Source organism: Emydura macquarii, unplaced genomic scaffold (assembly GCF_026122565.2).
Source record: "Emydura macquarii macquarii isolate MOO-44397 ecotype Brisbane River unplaced genomic scaffold, CSIRO-AGI_Emac_v2 contig_1254, whole genome shotgun sequence".
Taxonomy (NCBI): domain Eukaryota; kingdom Metazoa; phylum Chordata; order Testudines; family Chelidae; genus Emydura; species Emydura macquarii.
In genome coordinates, this window is record NW_027131391.1 from 10,812 (window position 1) to 30,169 (window position 19,358).

Consider the following 19,358-nt stretch of genomic DNA (forward strand, 5'->3'; position numbering starts at 1 on the left):
TCCCCCGTAGCCCTTGCCCATACACAGGGGAAAGCACTGGCCGGTCTGGTGCAGAGCCAGTAGGCGGGGAAGTGAGCCCAAGCAGTTCTCCCGTCGATGTTCTTGCGTGGGAGTCAGGCCCACTACAGACACACAGCTCGTTTGGCATGCTAGGCTTGGGGGCCAGCTACCTACCACCTGGTGTCGTCCCACCATTCCAACAGCAACCTGGCCAGCCCAGCTGGAGAATGGACAAGGCCACAACCCCTATGGATCGCTAGCATTGGGCAGCAGGGGTGAGGAAAGCACACTGCTCCTTTCACCAGCCCCTGCCTTCCCATTGTTCTGTGAAGCCTTCCTATGTCTGCCCCATACGAGTACAATGCCTCAGCGCATCCCCACAGGACAGCTGCCTCCCTGGCTAGCCACCCCACCAACAAGACACAGAAGCTACCTCACCATTTGCCCTTTATTTGGGGTTGTAACCCCAGTGACTGGGGGACGACCGTTCATTTTGCGGCAGGGCCTCGGGCCGTGCAAAGACGCAGTGAGGCCAGTGCAGAGGGGAGCGCGAGCTGCTGTGGGAGGTTTCTGTCTCAGTTCCCCATGTGTCTGTAGCACTGTGGTATTGTAGCTGCCGTCATATGAAGCACAGTAATAATCAGCCTCATCGTCGGCTTGCACCCCAGAGATGGTTAAGGAGGCAGCATTGGCGGAGCTGTCAATGGCACCAGAGAATCGACTTGGAATCCCTGAGGGCCGCTGGCTATCTTGATATATGATCAGCACTGGGGCACTGCCAGCCTTCTGTTGGTACCAGGAGACATAGTAGCTACCGATGCTACCACTGCTTCTGGCACAGGAGATTGTAACTGTTTCTCTAGAGGAGGCTGAGACTGAGGGTGGCTGAGTCAGCACAAACTGGGCATGAGAACCTGGAACAGAATCGATAACAGAGAGAACACAGAGTAAGAGACGCTGCCGCGCTGCAGTCCGAGTAAGACAGGAAATGAAATATGCAGAAAATTATCTTATGAGTAATCGTGAAAGACTCTCCCCTACCTGAGCAGTACGTGAGCAGCGCGAGGAGCAGAGGGGCCCAGGCCATGGTGGGGATGCAGACGAGCTCAGCTTCCTGAAGCAAACAGGTCTGGCTGGGACCCTCGATTCTCTCTTAAACCCCCAGAGCTGGAGAACGGCCCCTTCATGCAAATCTGCTCCCTGCTGATTGGCTGCTGCTGCTGCTGCTGCTGCCCTGCCTCCCCCACTACACTCTGAATGGGGAGAAGGGCCATAAAGGACCAGTGGCTTTATCTCAGTAACTGACACCCAGCACTGGTGAGTGTAGAACACGGGGTCCGTGTTCATCAATTACTAGAGAGGAGCAGAATCCCGCAAAGGTGTGACCAGTGATTTTCTGCAGTGCACAGAGTCCACGTATAGCCCTGGATTTTGTTTAGAGTCTAGAGATTTAAGCTGCAGCTGCCGATGTTTCCCACCTCGCTGTGCGGGGAAGGGATGGGAAGATGCTTGGAAGCTCTGTGACCACTGCGCAATGAAGCCCAGACACGGCCACAGGCTGTTTGCTGATGTGAGTGTGGAAGGGAAACGTGTTTTCCACTTCACAGCCTGCAGCTGGAATGAACTAAAAAGGGATCAGGGTGAGGACTTGGAGCAGTTAGCCAAAGTTACATGGAATTTGCAGTCCGTGCATACGCCGACCAATGCACTGCCTTCCCCAAAGCCCATGGACCAAATCCTCAACTCGTTCACACCACCAGTGTAGACGCAGAGTAAACGTCACTGACTTTAATGGAATTATTTTGCATTTACACCAGTTCAACTGAAATCAGATTCTGACCTGTTAATTCCCAAGGTTAAAATAAAGAAGCAGATAGGTTAGTGCATTGCAGTAATGTGGAAATATGAGGTCTGATGAAGGAACAAAAGTATTTTCCCTCAAAAAACTATGCAGCAATATTTGGGTGCTGCTTTGGATTAAAATAAGATGGATACAGAACCCGCATCTCACCCATTGCAATGACATAGCCATCTGCCCTATACTTCAAACATCTGGGCATGTAGAAGGGAGTCTCGCTCATACCACCACATGCATCACTTCTGGATTTTGCCACCAGTGTCTCATGCTTTAATGTCATGATGTGTATGGGAGTGTCATAAAATAGTGCAATTGAGGAAACACAAGCCCAGTGTTTTAAAACCCATGATCCAGTCTTCTGGATGCAGGGATTTAACTGATGTGACCTGCAGAGTGCAGGGGGCAATTAGACAATAGTCCAGAGCTTTTCTCTATGCAAAGAGAGGCAGAAGGGGACAGGAAAGGGCCATCCCACTTGAGAGAGAGAGGCTGGAATTCTGACTGCAAAACAGCCAGCAGCCGGACATTTCCAGGCAGAAGCCAAACTCTGCAGCCTGCACCGTTCCCAGCAGAGCCAGTGTAGAGAGAGGAGAGCAAAAGGGGAAGTTTTTGTCTCAGTTCACCACTTTACTGTATCACTGTGTATCTTGCACCACTGCTGCCCGTATACACAGCACAGTAATAGTCAGCATCGTCCTCTACCTGGACACCAGTGATAGTCAGGACAGCGTCGTTACTGGATATGGACCCAGAGAACCGGGCAGGGATCCCTGAGGGTCTCTTATTAGTTTCGTATATAAGCATCTGAGGAGCAGAGCCAGGTTTCTGCTGGTACCAGGAGGGATAGTTGCTGGTGGTGATGGCTCCGGTGCTCAGGCTGCAGGACAGAGTGATGGCCCCGCCTGGGGATATGAACACGGAGGGCTCCTGCGTCACCACAGGCTGCGACCTGACCCCTGAAATCAACATTACAAACACATTATTATTCGTTCATTTCTGTTATTCACTGAAAAGTCACCTCGCCCTGAACGATCTCACTGAACGTGAACCTGCCACGCTGACCTGAGCAGTACGTGAGCAGCATGAGAAGCAGAGGGGCCCAGGCCATGGTGAGGATGCAGACGAGCTCGGCTTCCTGAGACAAACAAGTCTGTGGCTGGGACCTGCCGATTCTCTCTTAAACCCCCAGCGCTGAGAACGGCCCCTGCATGCAAATCTGCTCCCGGCTCACTGACCACAGAGCATGTTCTGGAGAAGATCGTTGTATTTAAAGGAAAATGAGATCAAGAAAAGGCAGAGGAAGAAGGCAGCATGAACAAACCAAATCTCAGATAGAGAAAGGAAATCAGCAGAATTACTAACATTTTTCCAGCCAAGCAGAGGAATTCATTGACCATGGTACAGCTCTGAGTTCCATTATTGCAAGTCCTGAGGCAACTAGGATTGGAGCCCAGACCCCCAGAACACACATTAGCAGAGTTAGTCACTGTGCAGTACAGCCCAGTAACTTACTAATGTGAAGATTGCGGCTACAGCTCTGTGTGGTGCAATCCAGGGGTGTTGGCCACGTTTGTTTCCTCAGAAATACATGGTGACTCTATCAATATTTAAAACCTTTTACGCTGATATTTAGTGATTCATTGAAATAGCCCCGCTTGAAAGACGTGTGGTATCCATTTCAGGCAGCGTAGCTTGCTTCAGCCTAAAGTACTTCCTGCTTTAAATTTGTGCACAGAAGAGATCCAACCTATCACCACAATTCGAAAGTGGCTGGCAGGGGTCGAATGTTTCCAGCGAACCAGTGAGACCCTGCGTGTTTAATCAGACGCCTGCCCCAGTTCTGCTGTTGCTGAGGATCCTGCCTGTGGTTCGGCATTCGCAGGGTCTGCGTGTGCTGCACTCCCCGTCTCAGAGGGGCAGAGGACACAGAGCCGGGGGCTCACGTACCTGGCACCACAGTGGGCAGGGGATGGGTGGCAGCGCAGGAGTAAATACAGACACAGAAAAGCCTTTGGGGTGTGAAACGCGCGTCACTCAGCGTCCCGTACAGCAGGCTCCTGCCTCACCCCTTCTGCCAGCGCATTGCAAGGAGTGTCTCCTCCTGGCCCTGCAACCCAAGGGCTCCCTGACTCCTGTTATGGGGAACGCCTGCTCCTGGGCACAGCCTGAGCAAATGGCCTGTGTGCTGGGCAGACAGGGACCCTGCCCCATCCACCTGCCCACAAGGAGCAGCAGAATTGCCCAAGAACCCCCTGGGTGGCTGCTGCCCCTCCCCTGCCAGGCTTTTCGCTCCTTGTAGCCACAGAGCCACCGGCTTCAGCTGAACCCCTGCACGCTGGGGTGGAGGAGCCCATGCTGGGCACACGGGGGTGGGGAATTAATCTGGGCAGGCTCCACTGCAACCTCCCACCTCCATGCAGCCCGGCCTCTCTGGCTCTGCTGCCTCTCACGTGTGGCCAGCCATGGCGGGTGGGGGGAGAAGGAAGAATTAGCCCCTGAGTCAGTAAAAGCCAAGTTGAAAGTGGCACTGGGCCCCCCAGGCTCACAAAGCCAGCCCCAGACAGAGGGAGCTCAGAGGAGCCTCTAGGGAGAACAAGACAGCGGAGTCTGTCCCTTGCCGGGCTTTGCAGATCTGGACGCTCTCCTCGTAACGTCTCTTTGTGCCTCCCCGGCTCAGAGTGTCATGGAACTAGCCCTGCTCTCCCTGGGCCGTGCCGAGAGCTCCCATGTCACACTGCAGGGCACCGTCTACACCAGGCACCGTGAGTGTCATTCCTTCCCCTGCCTGGCCGTGGCACTGAAGGAAGGAAGGACCCCAAGAGGGACCAGGACTCTGCCAGCCGGTGCCCAGCACTGAGAGCTGTTACTACAGGGATGGGCCAAGCAGAGGAGGAGAGAAAGGGGTGAAGAGGGAAGAAGCTGAAACTTCCCCTGGAAATGGAGTTTCAACTAAATGCTCCTGATCCTCATTTCCTCTCTTTCCTTTTCTCTCTTCTATCTGTCCGTCCGTCTGTCTGTTCAGATCAGCTGGGATGAGGCTGGGCTACTCTAACTCCACTGTAACATCCTCACCCATCTGCCTGCACCCTCCCTCCCCAGCAAGGGAACTCAGGCTTACCAGGGCCGTCAGCCGTGTTCAGTCAACCCAAGGCCACTGCACGCTCCACCTGCCGTCCGGCGAGAGGGGAGCCGACCGTGGTGAACTCACCACCGGAGCGACCAGACACAAGGGGATTTCTGCAGCTCTAGTGACCTCGTCTGGCCACAGGGCAGATCTGGGACCTCAGCACAGATTTTGTCTTTGTCCGAGGTACAGCCTAACGGACGCTACGGGCTCAGCCCAGGGCACAGGGCTGCGCTCCTCAGGCTCTGTCAGCGGCGTGTGGAAGAGCTACTCAGGAAACTGCAGTAAGAGGGACGCCCTTCACGCCATTAACACTGTTTATTACCTGCTTGGCGGGAGCATCTCGGCGCCTCTAACATGGACCAGGAACACACTGTGCCAGGCGCTGTACAAACCCAGAGCAAGATGAGGATCTCTGCCCCAGAGAGCTCACAGTGTATGTAGCGGACAACGGACACCAGGTGGAGAGAGACACAGACAGACAGACTGACTGACAGGGGAGCAGACAGAAACAATGAGACAGTAATTCTTGTCTCACACATTCCCTTCCCTTAGAGGGAGGCTTTGACCCCTCACAATAGCTAACATAGGAGCCTCTCCGACAGGGGAATCGTCTCCCAGCAACGCAGCAATGCCCCAGCGGTGGCTTTTCCCCAGACTGCTGGGCAGGGCTGTGGGGCTGCAGGAGGGGGATGAGGGATTCGTGCTTGTAGCTGTTCATGGCTGGATGGGATCAGAGTCTCAGGGTCACATGGGGAGATCGTTAGGATTTTCATTAGATGGTGTTTGAGTTTAGGGCTGAGGGCTTTGCATAACCTGGATGGGGGGGCAAGAACCAAGTAAATAATCAGCTGATAACAGCACCAGGCCCTGTGGTTGTGATTCTCAGCTGTGTAACTCGCCCTATGTCCATTGCAGCCAGTGGAGCTACCTGGATTGACACCAACAGACAATTCAGCCCATTTTTGAGCCTTTCAAACTAATGTCAAACTCAGTCCATGGACCCCCAAGAGGAGGCCACAATTTGCCCAGGCTCTGTTTCTGTATCATGGGAATGTTTGTACGGAGAGAAACTGCTGCCCACTCTGTGCCCGTAACATCGGCTTTGCCACTGCAACCCTTGGTGCAAAGATTAACTGCTCCCAGCTGGGCACAGGCTGGGGAGGGAGGTTTTTGTATCACTTCTCCAGCTGACTGTATCGCTGTGCTAAGCACTCCCTGTCCACACAACACAGTAATAGTCAGCATCGTCCTCTACCTGGACACCAGTGATGGTCAGGGCAGCGTCGTTACTGGATATGGACCCAGAGAACCGGGCAGGGATCCCCGAGGGTCTGCTATTAGTGCTGTATATGAGCATCCGAGGAGCAGAGCCTGGTTTCTGCTGGAACCAGCCTGGATAGTTGCCGGTGGTGATGGCTCCGGTGTTCAGGCTGCAGGACAGAGTGATGGCCCCACCTGGGGACACGAACACGGAGGGCTCCTGCGTCACCACGGGCTGCGACCTGACCCCTGAAATCAACATTACAAGCACATTATTATTCATTCATTTCCCTCATTCATTGAAAAGTCACCTCGTCCAGAACGATTTCACTGAACGCGAACCTGCCCCGCTGACCTGAGCAGTACGTGAGCAGCGCGAGGAGCAGAGGGGCCCAGGCCATGGTGGGGATGCAGACAAGCTCTGCTTCCAGAGACAAACAGGTCTGTGGCTGGGACCCGCTGATTCTCTCTTAAACCCCCAGCGCTGAGAACGGCCCCTGCATGCAAATCCGCTCCCAGCTCACTGGCCACAGAGCATGTTCTGGAGAAGATCGTTGTATTTAAAGGAAGTTGAGATCAAGAAAAGGCAGAGGAAGAAGGCAGCATGAACAAACCAAATCTCAGATAGAGAAAGGAAATCAGCAGAATTACTAACATTTTTCCAGCCAAGCAGAGGAATTCATTGACCATGGTACAGCTCTGAGTTCCATTATTGCAAGTCCTGAGGCAACTAGGATTGGAGCCCAGACCCCAGAACACACATTAGCAAAGTTAGTCACTGTGCAGTACAGCCCAGTAACTTACTAATGTGAAGATTGCGGCTACAGCTCTGTGTGGTGCAATCCAGGGGTGTTGGCCACGTTTGTTTCCCCAGAAATACATGGTGACTCTATCAATATTTGAAACCTTTTACGCTGATATTTGGTGATTCATTGAAATAGCCCCGCTTGAAAGACGTGTGGTATCCATTTCAGGCAGTGTAGTTGCTTCAGTCTAAAGTACTTTTTGCTTTACATTTGTGCACAGACGAGACCCAACCTATCACCACAATTCGAAGGTGGCTGGCAGGGGTCGAATGTTTCCAGTGAACCAGTGAGACCCCGCGTGTTTAATCAGACGCCTGCCCCAGTTCTGCTGTTGCTGAGGATCCTGCCTGTGGTTCGGCATTCGCAGGGTCTGCATGTGCTGCACTCCCCATCTCAGAGGGGCAGAGGACACAGAGCCGGGGGCTCACGTACCTGGCACCACAGTGGGCAGGGGATGGGTGGCAGCGCAGGAGTAAATGTAGACACAGAAAAGCCTTTGGGGTGTGGAACGCGCGTCGCTCAGCGTCCCGTACAGCAGGCTCCTGCCTCACCCCTTCTGCCAGCGCATTGCAAGCTGTGTCTCCTCCTGGCCCTGCAGCCCAGGGGCTCCCTGACGCCTGTTATGGGGAACGCCTGCTCCTGGGCACAGCCTGAGCAAATGGCCTGTGTGCCGGACAGACAGGGACCCTGCCCCATCCCCACCTGCCAATGAGGAGCAGCAGAATTGCCCCAGAACCCCTGGGTGGCTGCTGCCCCTCCCCTGCAGGGCTTTTGGCTCTATGTAGCCACGGAGCCACCGGCTTCAGCTGAACCCCTGCACGCTGGGGTGGAGGAGCCCATGCCGGGCACACGGGGGCGGGGAATGAATCTGGGCAGGCTCCACTGCAACCTTCCACCTCCATGCAGCACGGCCTCTCTGGCTCTGCTGCCTCTCACGTGTGGCCAGCCATGGCGGGGGGGGGGGGGGGGGGGGGGGAGGAAGAATTAGCCCCTGAGTGAGTAAAAGCCCAATTCAAAGTGGCACTGGGCCCCCCAGGCTCACAAAGCCAGCCCCAGACAGAGAGAGCTCAGAGGGAAGTCTGGGGGTCAGTCACGGGTGAGCAGACAGAAATGGGGCAGTCTGAATATTGTCACAGGCCTTGACTGGCAAACAGGGAGTGCAGCACTGGCCATGCCCCCGGCCGCCCCCAGCAACACACACATGCTCCGGTCCGGTCGTGACAGGCACAGGATAAAAGTCAGACAGACAGACCAGTGACGCCGCTATAGCCTTACAATAGAATTACTGACGGGATCTGAGCCCTAAACGGTTGTTCGGGGCGCTGACGGAGCTGGCTGTTCTGTGAGATCCCTACAAAGCCAGAGGAGCCGCTAGGGAGAACAAGACAGCTGAGTCTGTCCCTTGCCGGGCTTTGCAGATCTGGACGCTCTCCTCGTAACGTCTCTTTGTGCCTCCCCTGCTCAGAGTGCCATGGAACTAGCCCTGCTCTCCCTGGGCCGTGCCGAGAGCTCCCATGTCACACTGCAGGGCACCGTCTATACCAGGCACCATGAGTGTCCTTCCTTCCCCTGCCTGGCCGTGGCACTGAAGGAAGGAAGGACCCCAAGAGTGACCAGGACTCTGCCAGCCGGTGCCCAGCCCTGAGAGCTGTTACTACGGGGATGGGCCAAGTGGAGGAGGAGATAAAAGGGTGAAGAGGGAAGAAGCTGGACCCAGAAATGGAGTTTCATCCAACTGCTCCTGAGCCTCATTTCCTCTCTTTCCTTCGCTGTTTTCTTTCTGTCCGTCTGTCTGGTGTCATTGTGGCAATCAGCTGGGATGAGGCTGGGTTACTCCAGCTCCACTGTCTATTCTCACTCCCAACAGTTTCACTCTCTCTCCCCCAAGAAGAGACTCAAGACCTTACCAGGAACATCAGCCCTGTTCAGACTCAACCCCAGGCCACTGCTGGCTCCTCCCTCCTATCCAGCCAGCCCGGAGCCGCCTGTGGGAAATGACACCAGAGCCACCAGAAACCAGGGGATTTCAAATTCTGTGGCTCTAGTGACCTCTTCTGGCCACACGACAGGTACATCAAATGAGCAAAGACTTTTCCTTTGAGGGCAGGTTCCAGGCTCGGTCCAGAGCACAGGGCGCTCAGTGGCCGTGTGGAAGAGCTACTCAGGAAACTTCAGTGAGAGAGAGGACCTTCTCATCATTGTCATGAGTTATTAGCTGTGTTGTGGGAGCACCAAGCACCCCAGGCAGGGATCAGGACTCCATTGTGCTTCCTGCTGTCCAAATCTAGAACACCCCAACCGTCCTGCCCCAGATAGCTCACACTGTGTGCAGAAGACAAGAGACACCAGGTGGAGACTGACAGACAGACCGATGGAAACAATGAGACAACCACATTTCCATTCTCCACGCGGGGTCTTTGAGCCCTTCACAGTAACTAACAGGGGAATCGTCTCCCAGCCATGCTGCAAAGGCCAGCCGTGGGCTTCTCCACAGGTTGGTGGGGAGCAGACTGTGGGGGCAGGGGACAGGAATCAGGCCTCTGCCTGTCAGGGAATGGGTGGGATTACAGCCTCAGTGTTACACGGCCCATGGGCTCAGGATTTACAGATGTCAGGGGGAGGGGGACAAAACCCAACTCGATAATCAATTACTAACGGCAGCAGGCACCACGGGTCAGATTCTCAGCTGGATTGACACCAGCTAACAATTCTGCCCTGTATTTTTTTTTCACCTTCAGAACTGTAGTGGGTGTTGGCTGGAGCTGGCCTTACAGGAGTGTAAGGAAATAACTTTCTCCTGTTCACACAAGCAAGTCTCTGATGCCCTCTCAGGCTCTGAGCCAGGAGCAGAGACACCGATGTGCCCAGCAAGCTTTGCCCTGGTCCAGCAGCAGGCCCCGCAGTCCCTGTAAGAAGCACCTCGTCAATGCGCACAGTGAGTGCGGAGGATGGGGAGAGGCTGTCCCTGTGCAGAGAAGGAAGGGCTGGAGTTCACAGGCAGCGATGCTCAGCTCTCTGCTACACCTCGTTCATACCTGGGCTCTGCAGCCAGCACCGCGTCCAGCCGGGCACAGGCTGGGAAGGGAGGTTTTTGTATCACTTCCCCATCTCACTGTATCGCTGTGCTGAGCACTGCCAGTTGACACAGCACAGTAATAGTCAGCATCGTCCTCTGCGAGGGCCCCGGTGATGGTCAAGGACATAGTGTTACCCGACCTGGAGCCAGTGAAACGCGCTGGGATCCCGGAGGGCCTGGTACTAGTGCTGTGCATGATCAGCCGAGGAGCATTCCCCAGTCTCTGTTGAACCCAGTACGGATAGTTGTTATCCGCGATGGCCCCACTGCTCATGGTGCAGGAGAGGGTCACGGTCCCTCCAGGAGACACTAACTCGGTCGGCTTCAGCGACTGGAGCTGCTGGGAACTGAAACCTGAAACATCAGAAACAAGCTCATCAGACCTGTCCATAGCACGGCACAGAACCGACGTTCTCAGCACTGCCTGCAGGGAGAGCAGCGCTACAGCGTGTTAGCGATTCTGATTTGTCCTCATTCACCAGATCAACCTCCCTTACCAATGCAGTACGTGAGCAGCGCGAGGAGCAGAGGGGCCCAGGCCATGGTGGGGATGCAGATGAGCTCGGCTTCCTGAGGAAACGGGTCTGTGGCTGGGACCCACCGATTCTCTCTTAAACCCCCAGTGCTGGAGAACGGCCCCTGCATGCAAATCACCTCCCTGCTCACTGGGGGAAGAGTATGTTCCAGAGAAGAGAAACTCAGCAAAGAAAACCAGAAGTTGAGGCTCCAGAGGCAGCAGAGGAACGAGGCAGCTTGAAGAATGAAGAAGAGGAGAAATCTGAGGAAGAGAAGGAGAAAGACACCTGAAGCACTAATCTTTTTCCCGCCAAATACAAGAATGAATTGACGTTGGTACTGCTCCTAGTTACATTCTTGAAAGTCCTAATGCAGCCAGGATTTGAACCCAGGCCTCCAGAACACCCATTAGCAAAGTAAGCCATTGTGCACGACAGCCCATGAAATAATAATAAGTCTCACAGCTACGACTCTATGTAGCGCTAGCCAGGGCTACCGGCCCCATCTGTCTTCTCAGCAATACAAGCAGTTTGCATAGTTTTTAGTGATTCATTAAGGAAGCCGGATGTTTGGTGTCCATTTCAGGCAGTGTGAGCTCCTTCAGTGTAAAGTACTTTCTGTTTTAAATCCGTACACCATGTAACCTCTGGCTACACAGACATGGCAAAGCCGGCTAAAAAGGAATGAACGTCTTCCAGTGAACCAGAGAGGTCAGGTGGGAGAATCCTTTGGGCATGTAGAACACACATCGCTCAGTGTCCAGGAAAGGTGGCTCCTGCCTGACCCTTTCTGGAAGTGCATTACAAGGAATGTCTCTCCTCTGGCCCTGCCGCCCGTCCCTCACTCACTCCTGTTGACCGGGACCTGCCAGCTGGTGCCCAGCTCTTCTGGCTGCTGTCCAGGGCAACAGCCAACTGGAGGAGGAGGAAGAACGGTTTGGAGAACACAGAAGCCAAAGCTGCCTCCTGCCCCATATTTCTTCTCTTCTCTTTTCTGTTTCTCTTCCCCTCTGTCCATCTGTCTGCCTGTGGCGATCAGCTGGAATGATGCTGGGTAACCGTAACTCCACTGTGATATTATTGCACGCCTCTGGGTTCAGTCTCCCGCCCCCAGGACAAGAACTGCGGAGTCAACCCAAAGCCACTGAACTCTCCCTCGTTCTGTGCACTGAGCCGGGAGCCGAGCACGGCGACCTGACCCCAGAACAGCGGGGCACAAGGGGATTGCTGCAGCGCTGGTGACCTCTTCTGGCCAAATGACAGACACGTGAACTGGGCAAAGCCTTTTCCTTTGCTGGAGGTTCCTGCCAGGGGGACATCGCGGGCTCAGCCCAGAGCTCTAGGGCTGCGCTGTCAGTGGCCGTGTGGGGGAGCTGCTCAGGAAGCTGCAGTAGAGGGAGGCCCTGCACACCACTGCCATGATTTATTAGCTGTATTGCGGTCGCACCTCTGAGCCTCAGGCAGGATCAGGACCCGGCGTGCTGAGTGCTGCACAAACCCAGAACACGACCAGCCCCGTCCCAAAGAGCTCACACTGTGTGACAGACAAGAGCCGCCAGGTGAAGGGAGACACGCGGAGGGAGGGCCATGGCCGGGGGAGCACAAGGAAACGAGGAAGCAATAATCCTTTCCTAACCCGTTTCCATTCTCCAGCAGAGAGTTCGTGTCCCTCTGTGAACACGGGAGCCTCTCCGACAGGGGAGTCGTCTCCTAGCCACGCTGCGAGGCCCCAGCCGAGGGTTTGCCCCAGGCTGCTGGGGCCTGGCTGTGGGGCCGGAGGGGCAGGGTGCGGGTTCATGCTGGTGCCGGTCTATGGATAGACAGGATTAAAGTCTCAGGGGCTACGTTGTGTTGTGTTTTCCATTCGTTATCATGGTAATTTACGGCTGAGGGTTTAGGTTTTGTAGGTGCCTGCAATGGGGGAGGGGAGGGGAACAACGAAATAATAAAACATTAACAGCGCTGGGCATTGTAGTCCTGTTCTCAGCTGGGATAAATCACCCTAGTCCCAGTGACACCAGGGCAGCTCCAGATTTACACCAGGGAATTCAGCCCAATTATTTTGAACCTGTCTGACTGACGTCCCCCGCTCTCTGTAAGTCCCGTAAAGCAGGCCCCAGTTCCCCCAGGCTGTATTTCTGTGTCATGGGTCTATTTGTAAGGAGAGAAACTGCCGCCCACTCTGTGCCCATAACACTTGGCTTTGCCACTGCACCCCCCCGTGCAAAGATTAAGGGCCCAACCCAGTGTCCGTGCATCAACGGAACAGCTCCCAGTGACTGCAGTGAGTGTTGGCTGGAGCTGGCCTTACAGCCGGGTAAGGAAATATCTTTCTCCTCTTCATCTAGGCAAGTGTTTGATGCCCTCCCAGCTTCTGAGCCAGGAGCAGCGACACCGATGGGCCCAGCAAGCTTTGCCCTGCTCAGCAGGTGCAGGCTGCGCAGTCACTGTAAGATGTCAGTGGTCTGTCTGCGCAGTGTATCCGGAGGCCGGGGAGAGACTGTCCCTGCGCAGAGGGGAAGAGCTGGAGTTCACAGGCAGCGATGCTCAGCTCTCTGATTTGCTCCGTTCATACCTGGGCTCTGCAGCCAGCTCCACGTCCAGCCGGGCACAGGCTGCGGAGGGAGGTTTTTGTATCACTTCCCCATCTGACTGTATCGCTGTGACAGCACTCCCAGTCCATACCCAGCAGTGATAATCAGCATCGTCCTCTGTGAGGGCCCCGGTGATGGTTAAGGACATAGTGTTACCCAACCTGGAGCCAGTGAAACGCGCTGGGATCCCGGAGGGCCTGGTGTTAATGCCGTACATGATCAGCCGAGGAGCATGCCCCAGTCTCTGTTGAACCCAGCGTGGATAGTTGTTATCCGTGATGGCCCCACTGCTCATAGTGCAGGAGAGGGTCACGGTCCCTCCAGGAGACACTAACTCAGTCGGCTTCTGCGACTGGAGCTGCTGGGAACTGAAACCTGAAACATCAGAAACAAGCTCATCAGACCTGTCCGTAGCACGGCGCAGAACCGACGTTCTCAGCACTGCCTGCAGGGAGAGCAGCGCTACAGCATGTTAGCGATTCTGATTTGTCCTCATTCACCAGATCAACCTCCCTTACCAATGCAGTATGTGAGCAGCGCGAGGAGCAGAGGGGCCCAGGCCATGGTGGGGATGCAGACGAGCTCGACTTCCTGAGGAAACGGGTCTGTGGCTGGAACCTGCCAATTCTCTCTTAAACCCCCAGCGCTGGAGAACGGCCCCTGCATGCAAATCTGCTCCCTGCTCGCTGGGTACAGATTAGGTTCTAGAGAAGGTAACGTTTTCTAAAAGGAAGTTAAGGATGAAGAGAACTCAGAGGAACAAGGCAGCATGAAGAAAAGGAGAAATCTGAGGACTGGAAAGCAAAAGACAACTGAATTACTAATATTTTTGTAGCTAAGTATGAGATTGAATTGAGGATAATACAGATCCTAACTGTAATCTTTCAAGTCCTGATGCAACTAGGATATGAATCCAGGTCTCTAGAAAATACATTAGCACCTTAAGCCGCAGTGCGATATGGCCCAATGTATGATCATTGTGAGCTTAGACAGGTGTGGCGCCGTGTAGCACGATCGGGGGCATTGCTCGCTTTTCTATTTCAGCAATACAGGAAGTTTGTATTGTTTTTTAAATCCTTGCACTGCTCTATAGTGATTCATTAATGGAACAGCTTGAAAGGTGCTTGGTGTCTATTTCAGGCGGTGTAGCTGGCTTCAGTGGGATGTATTTTCCGCTTCCACCTTGTACAAACACCTGACCAAGGGCCACAAGTTTTCAAAGGCGGCTGGATGGGACTGAACTTTTCCCCATGAATCAGTGAGTTCCTGTGCCTAATGTGACGTGTGCGAGTTCTGCTGCTGCTGAGGATTTCTTCCTGTGCTTTGGCTTTGCCAGGCTCTGCATGTGCCTCTCCCACTCCCCTTCTCAGGGGGGCAGAGCAGAAAGAGCCCAGGCATCCCCAGGCATAAGCACTTGGCACCACAACGGGCAGGGGACGGGTAGCTGCACAAGGTTAAATATGGAGAGTGGGAAAGTCCTGTAAGCGTGTAGGACGTACATTGCTCAGTGTCCAGGAAAGGCAGCTCCCGCCTCACCCCTTCTGCAAGTGCATTACAAGGAGTGTCTCCCCTCTGGCCCTGCCGCCCGGTCTCTCCCTCACTCCTGTCCTGGGCCCTGGACACAGCCTGCACAAACTGACAACGTGCAGAGGCGGGCATCAAACTTTCCCCACACCCATCCGCAACATGAGGGCAGCAGAACTGCTCCCTCATCCCCTGTGTGGCTGCTGCACCGCCCCTGCCCGGTCGTTTGGCCGTGGATCTGCCACACGTATTTTACCAGGACAATAATGACCAGCAAATGCTGGGTTTTTAAATGACACCTCCCAAGGCAGACGCTGTACAAAGATTATCGCAGTCCCGTGCAGGGTGTGAATACAGGGTACGTTCTGTCACACACGGCCATGGATCCTCTGGCTTCCTCCTGTACCTGAAACTCCCCTGCCGGCGGGGATGGAGGCTCACAGGGGGGTTGGGGAATGTATCTGTGCAGGGTCCCTGCTCCCTGCCCCTTCATGCAACAGATCTCTCTGCTTCTACTGTCAGGACTCTGCACCCACCTGGGGGGAGGCAGAATTCTCCCCTCGGTGAGTAAAAGCCAAGTTCAAAGTGGGACTCAGGGTCACAAAGCAGGCGCCAAACACAGAGTTGAGGAGCTGTCGGGAATCAGTCACTGCCTGGCCTTCTCCATGGAGAAAAGGAGCACAAGAGAGAGCAGGATGCCAGCCGTCAGCCCCCCATGGAGCTGCTGTGTAGGGGGCGGACAAGTGGAGGAGGAGAAGGAGGAAAAGGGTGGAGAACGGAGGAACTGGAGCTGCTCCCAGACATGCAGTTTCATCCTCCTGCTCCTTATTTCTTCTCTTTCCTTTTATGTTTCTCTTTCCTCTCTTGGCAGGCTGCCTGTCTGCGTCTTCGAATTGTTCTTTGCAGCGTGCTGTAGCCACGTCGGTCCCAGGATATTAGGGAGACAAGGTGAGTGAGACAATATCTTCTCTTTTCTATCTAATCGTGCCGATCAGCGGGGATGAGGCTGGGCGACTAACTGCACTGTAACATCGTCATGTTTGTGCTTTCACCCTCCTTCCCCCCGTTCCCATCAGCCGTGTTCAGTCAGCCCAAGGCCGCACTGCACGCTCCACCCGCCGTCCACTGACAGGGGAGCCGAGCCTGGCAAACCAACCACCGGAGCGACCAGGCACCAGGGCATTTCTGCAGCTCTAGTGACCTCTTCTGGCAAACGACAGATCTGGGACCTGAGCAAGACTCTGATTTCTCTGGGGACATGTTACATGTTCAGCCCCAAGCACTAGGGCTGCGCTCCCCAGACTCTGGCAGTGACCAGCTGGAAGAGTTACTCAGTGAGTTCCAGTCCGAGAGAGGTGTGGCGTTCTGTACCCCAAAGCAGCACCCTGGGACCCCCCATTCACCCTGTCATATAATTACGATGTATTTCTTACAAAGCAGGCCACGTAAGATATTTAAATCATGATCTGCTGAAACCCGTTGTTCTGTCCAGATATGGATACCATTAGTGTGTATGAATTTTGCTGCAGGGTTGTTACTGACATAGGCTGTACATCTGAGAGTCTGTACTGCTAGTTCCCAGTGACAACAAGGCTGGTGATCCAATCCCAGGGGGTGTTAAGCGACCATTAATCAGCAGGGGAGCTGCAAACAAGGAATTTACAATGACTCAGCAAAGGCCACCAGCCCAGGCCATGTCTGGGTTAGTGTTTTCCAGGCACATGGACTGGGGATATAAAATAGGGGACATTGCCATCATGGTTTTGCCTTTCTCCTCCCCGACCTACGCTGAGACCAGCGTCCAGGGAAGCAGAGACCCAACCATGCCCCTGCAGAGAGAGCCCCACTATAGCTTTTTATCAGTTCTTATGTCATTTCTTCCACGTCCCAGCAGATTAACCTAGTGTATTCGAGGAAAATGTACCTAATTCATGCAAATGATTCCAGAACATAGTCAAAGAACGTTAGTGGCTGTCCACATCTATCATTGGTATTGACTTAACCAAACCCCACATCAATAATCAGTGTAAAAGGGAAACGTACAATCTAATTAAAGTTCAGTGAATCGCCATTTGGCTTCAGTTTATTAACAAATCTGCAAATTTAGACTGACATATATTAACCTAGAATGGAAAATGATCCCCTGAATCCTGAGAGCATGTGGTGAATGTGTGCTGTTTAACACCCTGCCGCTTCTTTCACTTGTCTAGACACAAAGTCCATCAGGCTGGCATGGAGCTGGTCAGGAACCATCTGGCAGTAACGACGTACGGTGAGTGATTTTTATGCTTAAGCAGATGGTGTTGCTCAAGGTTTAGTCAGAACACAGGGTCTTAGTTAGCCTGATGCACACAGCCCAGCACACATCACTTAGCACAGTTCTTAACAACCACCAGCTCACAATTGGTGCGTTGGGGATGATGTCAGCGGGATGAATCCAGCCTGACTCTGGATTCGTCCAGAGTCCAACAACCTGGGACTTCCCCATCTCCAGGACCAGAAGCATCGACTGTGAGGCGATAGCTCAGTGAGCTGATGTCCGTTCGTTGAACAACAGAGCCCTGGAAAGGGAAGCAGCAGAGAGTGACAGAGTGCTGCTCGTTCCAGTCATGCGCCTTCTGCTGGGACCTCAGTCCCCAGAGAGGATCTGCACAGATCTGCATAGCTGGCCAGCAGAAATCACGTCCCACCTTCATGTACTGAGAGCACAGATAAAGCTCTCGGCTTGTATCTCAGCAGTGCTGTGGAAGCTGCTCTTTCTTCTCTGCCTCATCGTGTTGCAGTGGAGATGTACCATAGTTCCTGTTTCGCCCGCTTCTCAAGCCACGCTGGCCTGGGCTCACAAGGCAGTGCATGGCCCCAGGGTCCTCCAACATTTCCCATGGCTCCTTTGCATCTGACACTGGGACTGGTGCAAAACTATGGTGCAGATGGGCCATTCCACAGAGTGAATAGTCGCTTCCTGTCCGCAGTGAGGGAAATCGCTCTGTAGGGTTTGCTGGGTGCATTGGACACTGTCTGTCCCAAGGGGCCTCAGAACAGCTGGCAAAACTGTCTGACACCCAGCGGTCACGGGTGTGTTCTCATTGCTTAGCTCTGTGGCTCTCCAAGGGTTTCATGATCTGGGCCACTTTCTTAACCAAGGCATCTCTGTGGAGCCACCTCCCCTCCTAATTCCCAGCCCCAAACCCACACTGCTGGGGATCACTGTGAGGACAGCATTAGCCAGGGCAAGGAATTCCCTCCAGTCACTCTCCAGAACAGGAAACGTGTCACAGCACCAGGCTGTTCAGTTCTTTTCACACTCAGGCATTCCGTGGTCTGGAGTCTTCGATTCAATTTCAACGCCCGTGGCTACACTGGCCCCTGCTATAATCCGCTATGACAGACAAATGCCGCCCTCTCATGGGGGAAGCCATCCTGACCCTTCCTCCCAGGGTACGTCCACTTGGGAATTCACACAGGCGGGGCTTTCTGGAAACCTACACATGGAAACCAACCTTCTTTGTCTCCCACAATCATCTCCAAGCCCCGTCCGATCCCCCTGCACCTCCCCCCACCATTCTAATCTCTCCCCCCGTATAGACATCCCCCGCCCGCCTATCTCACGTACACGGCGTAAATCCCCAGCTGCACCAGTGCAGTGGCACTAGGTGGGGAAGGGGACACAGGGATCCTCCCTCCCCACTGCAGCTGTGCAGGAGCCAGGCACAGTCTAGATCTAGCGCCCCCCTGAGTGCTCACCTAGTGGCCTCCACAGCCCCATGGGAGACATGGCCAGCGAGGGGTGGGAATGGAAAGGGCCACGCCCCCAGGTACCGCTGATAGCAGGGACTGGCGGGGGGGGAGCACGTTGCCTCTTGCCCAGCAAGGGTAAATGAGCACAGCAGAGCACACGGCTTCCCAGCCGTCTGTCCCGTGCCAGCACAGCACCGCTCAGCCTGTCTCCATGGGGGCGGCAGCATCCCAGGCATCCATCCCAGCCCCCCACAGGACACACAGAAGCTACCTCACCATTTGCCCTTTATTTGGGGTTGTAATCCCAGTGACTGGGGGGGCGACCGTTCATTTTGCGGCAGGGCCTCGGGCCGTGCAAAGACGCAGTGAGGCCAGTGCAGAGGGGAGCACGAGCTGCTGTGGGAGGTTTCTGTCTCAGTTCCCCATGTGTCTGTAGCACTGTGGTATTGCTGCTGCCGTCATATGAAGCACAGTAATAATCAGCCTCATCGTCGGCTTGAACTCCAGAGATGGTTAAGGAGGCAGCATTGGCAGAGCTGTCTTTAGAGCCGGAGAATCGGTCGGAGATTCCAGAGGGTCTCTTGCTCCACTCGTATATAATGAGCTTCGGGACACTGCCAGCCTTCTGTTGGTACCAGGAGACATAGTAGCTATCGATGCTGCCGCTGCTCCTGGCACAGGAGATGGTAACCGTTTGCCCAAGAGATGCTGATGCTGAGGGCGGCTGAGTCAGTACAAACTGGGCCAAGGATCCTGACACCAAACCAGTAAGAGAGAGAAGGTTGTTAGATGAGCCGTTTCCATCCCTTATTGGCACACACGACTGGAAGGAACCTCCTGGGTCATCAACTCCAGTCCCT

The 19,358-nt window shown here is 54.4% G+C and overlaps 1 gene segment (V, D, J or C); it reads right to left on the minus strand.

Moving 5' to 3' along the window:
- Positions 1-6,189: 6,189 nt before the first annotated feature.
- On the minus strand, positions 6,190-6,709 carry LOC137154366 (immunoglobulin lambda variable 8-61-like). The segment is given in 2 exon segments: positions 6,190-6,494; positions 6,601-6,709. Coding segments are annotated over 2 exon segments (351 nt in total).
- Positions 6,710-19,358: the final 12,649 nt, after the last annotated feature.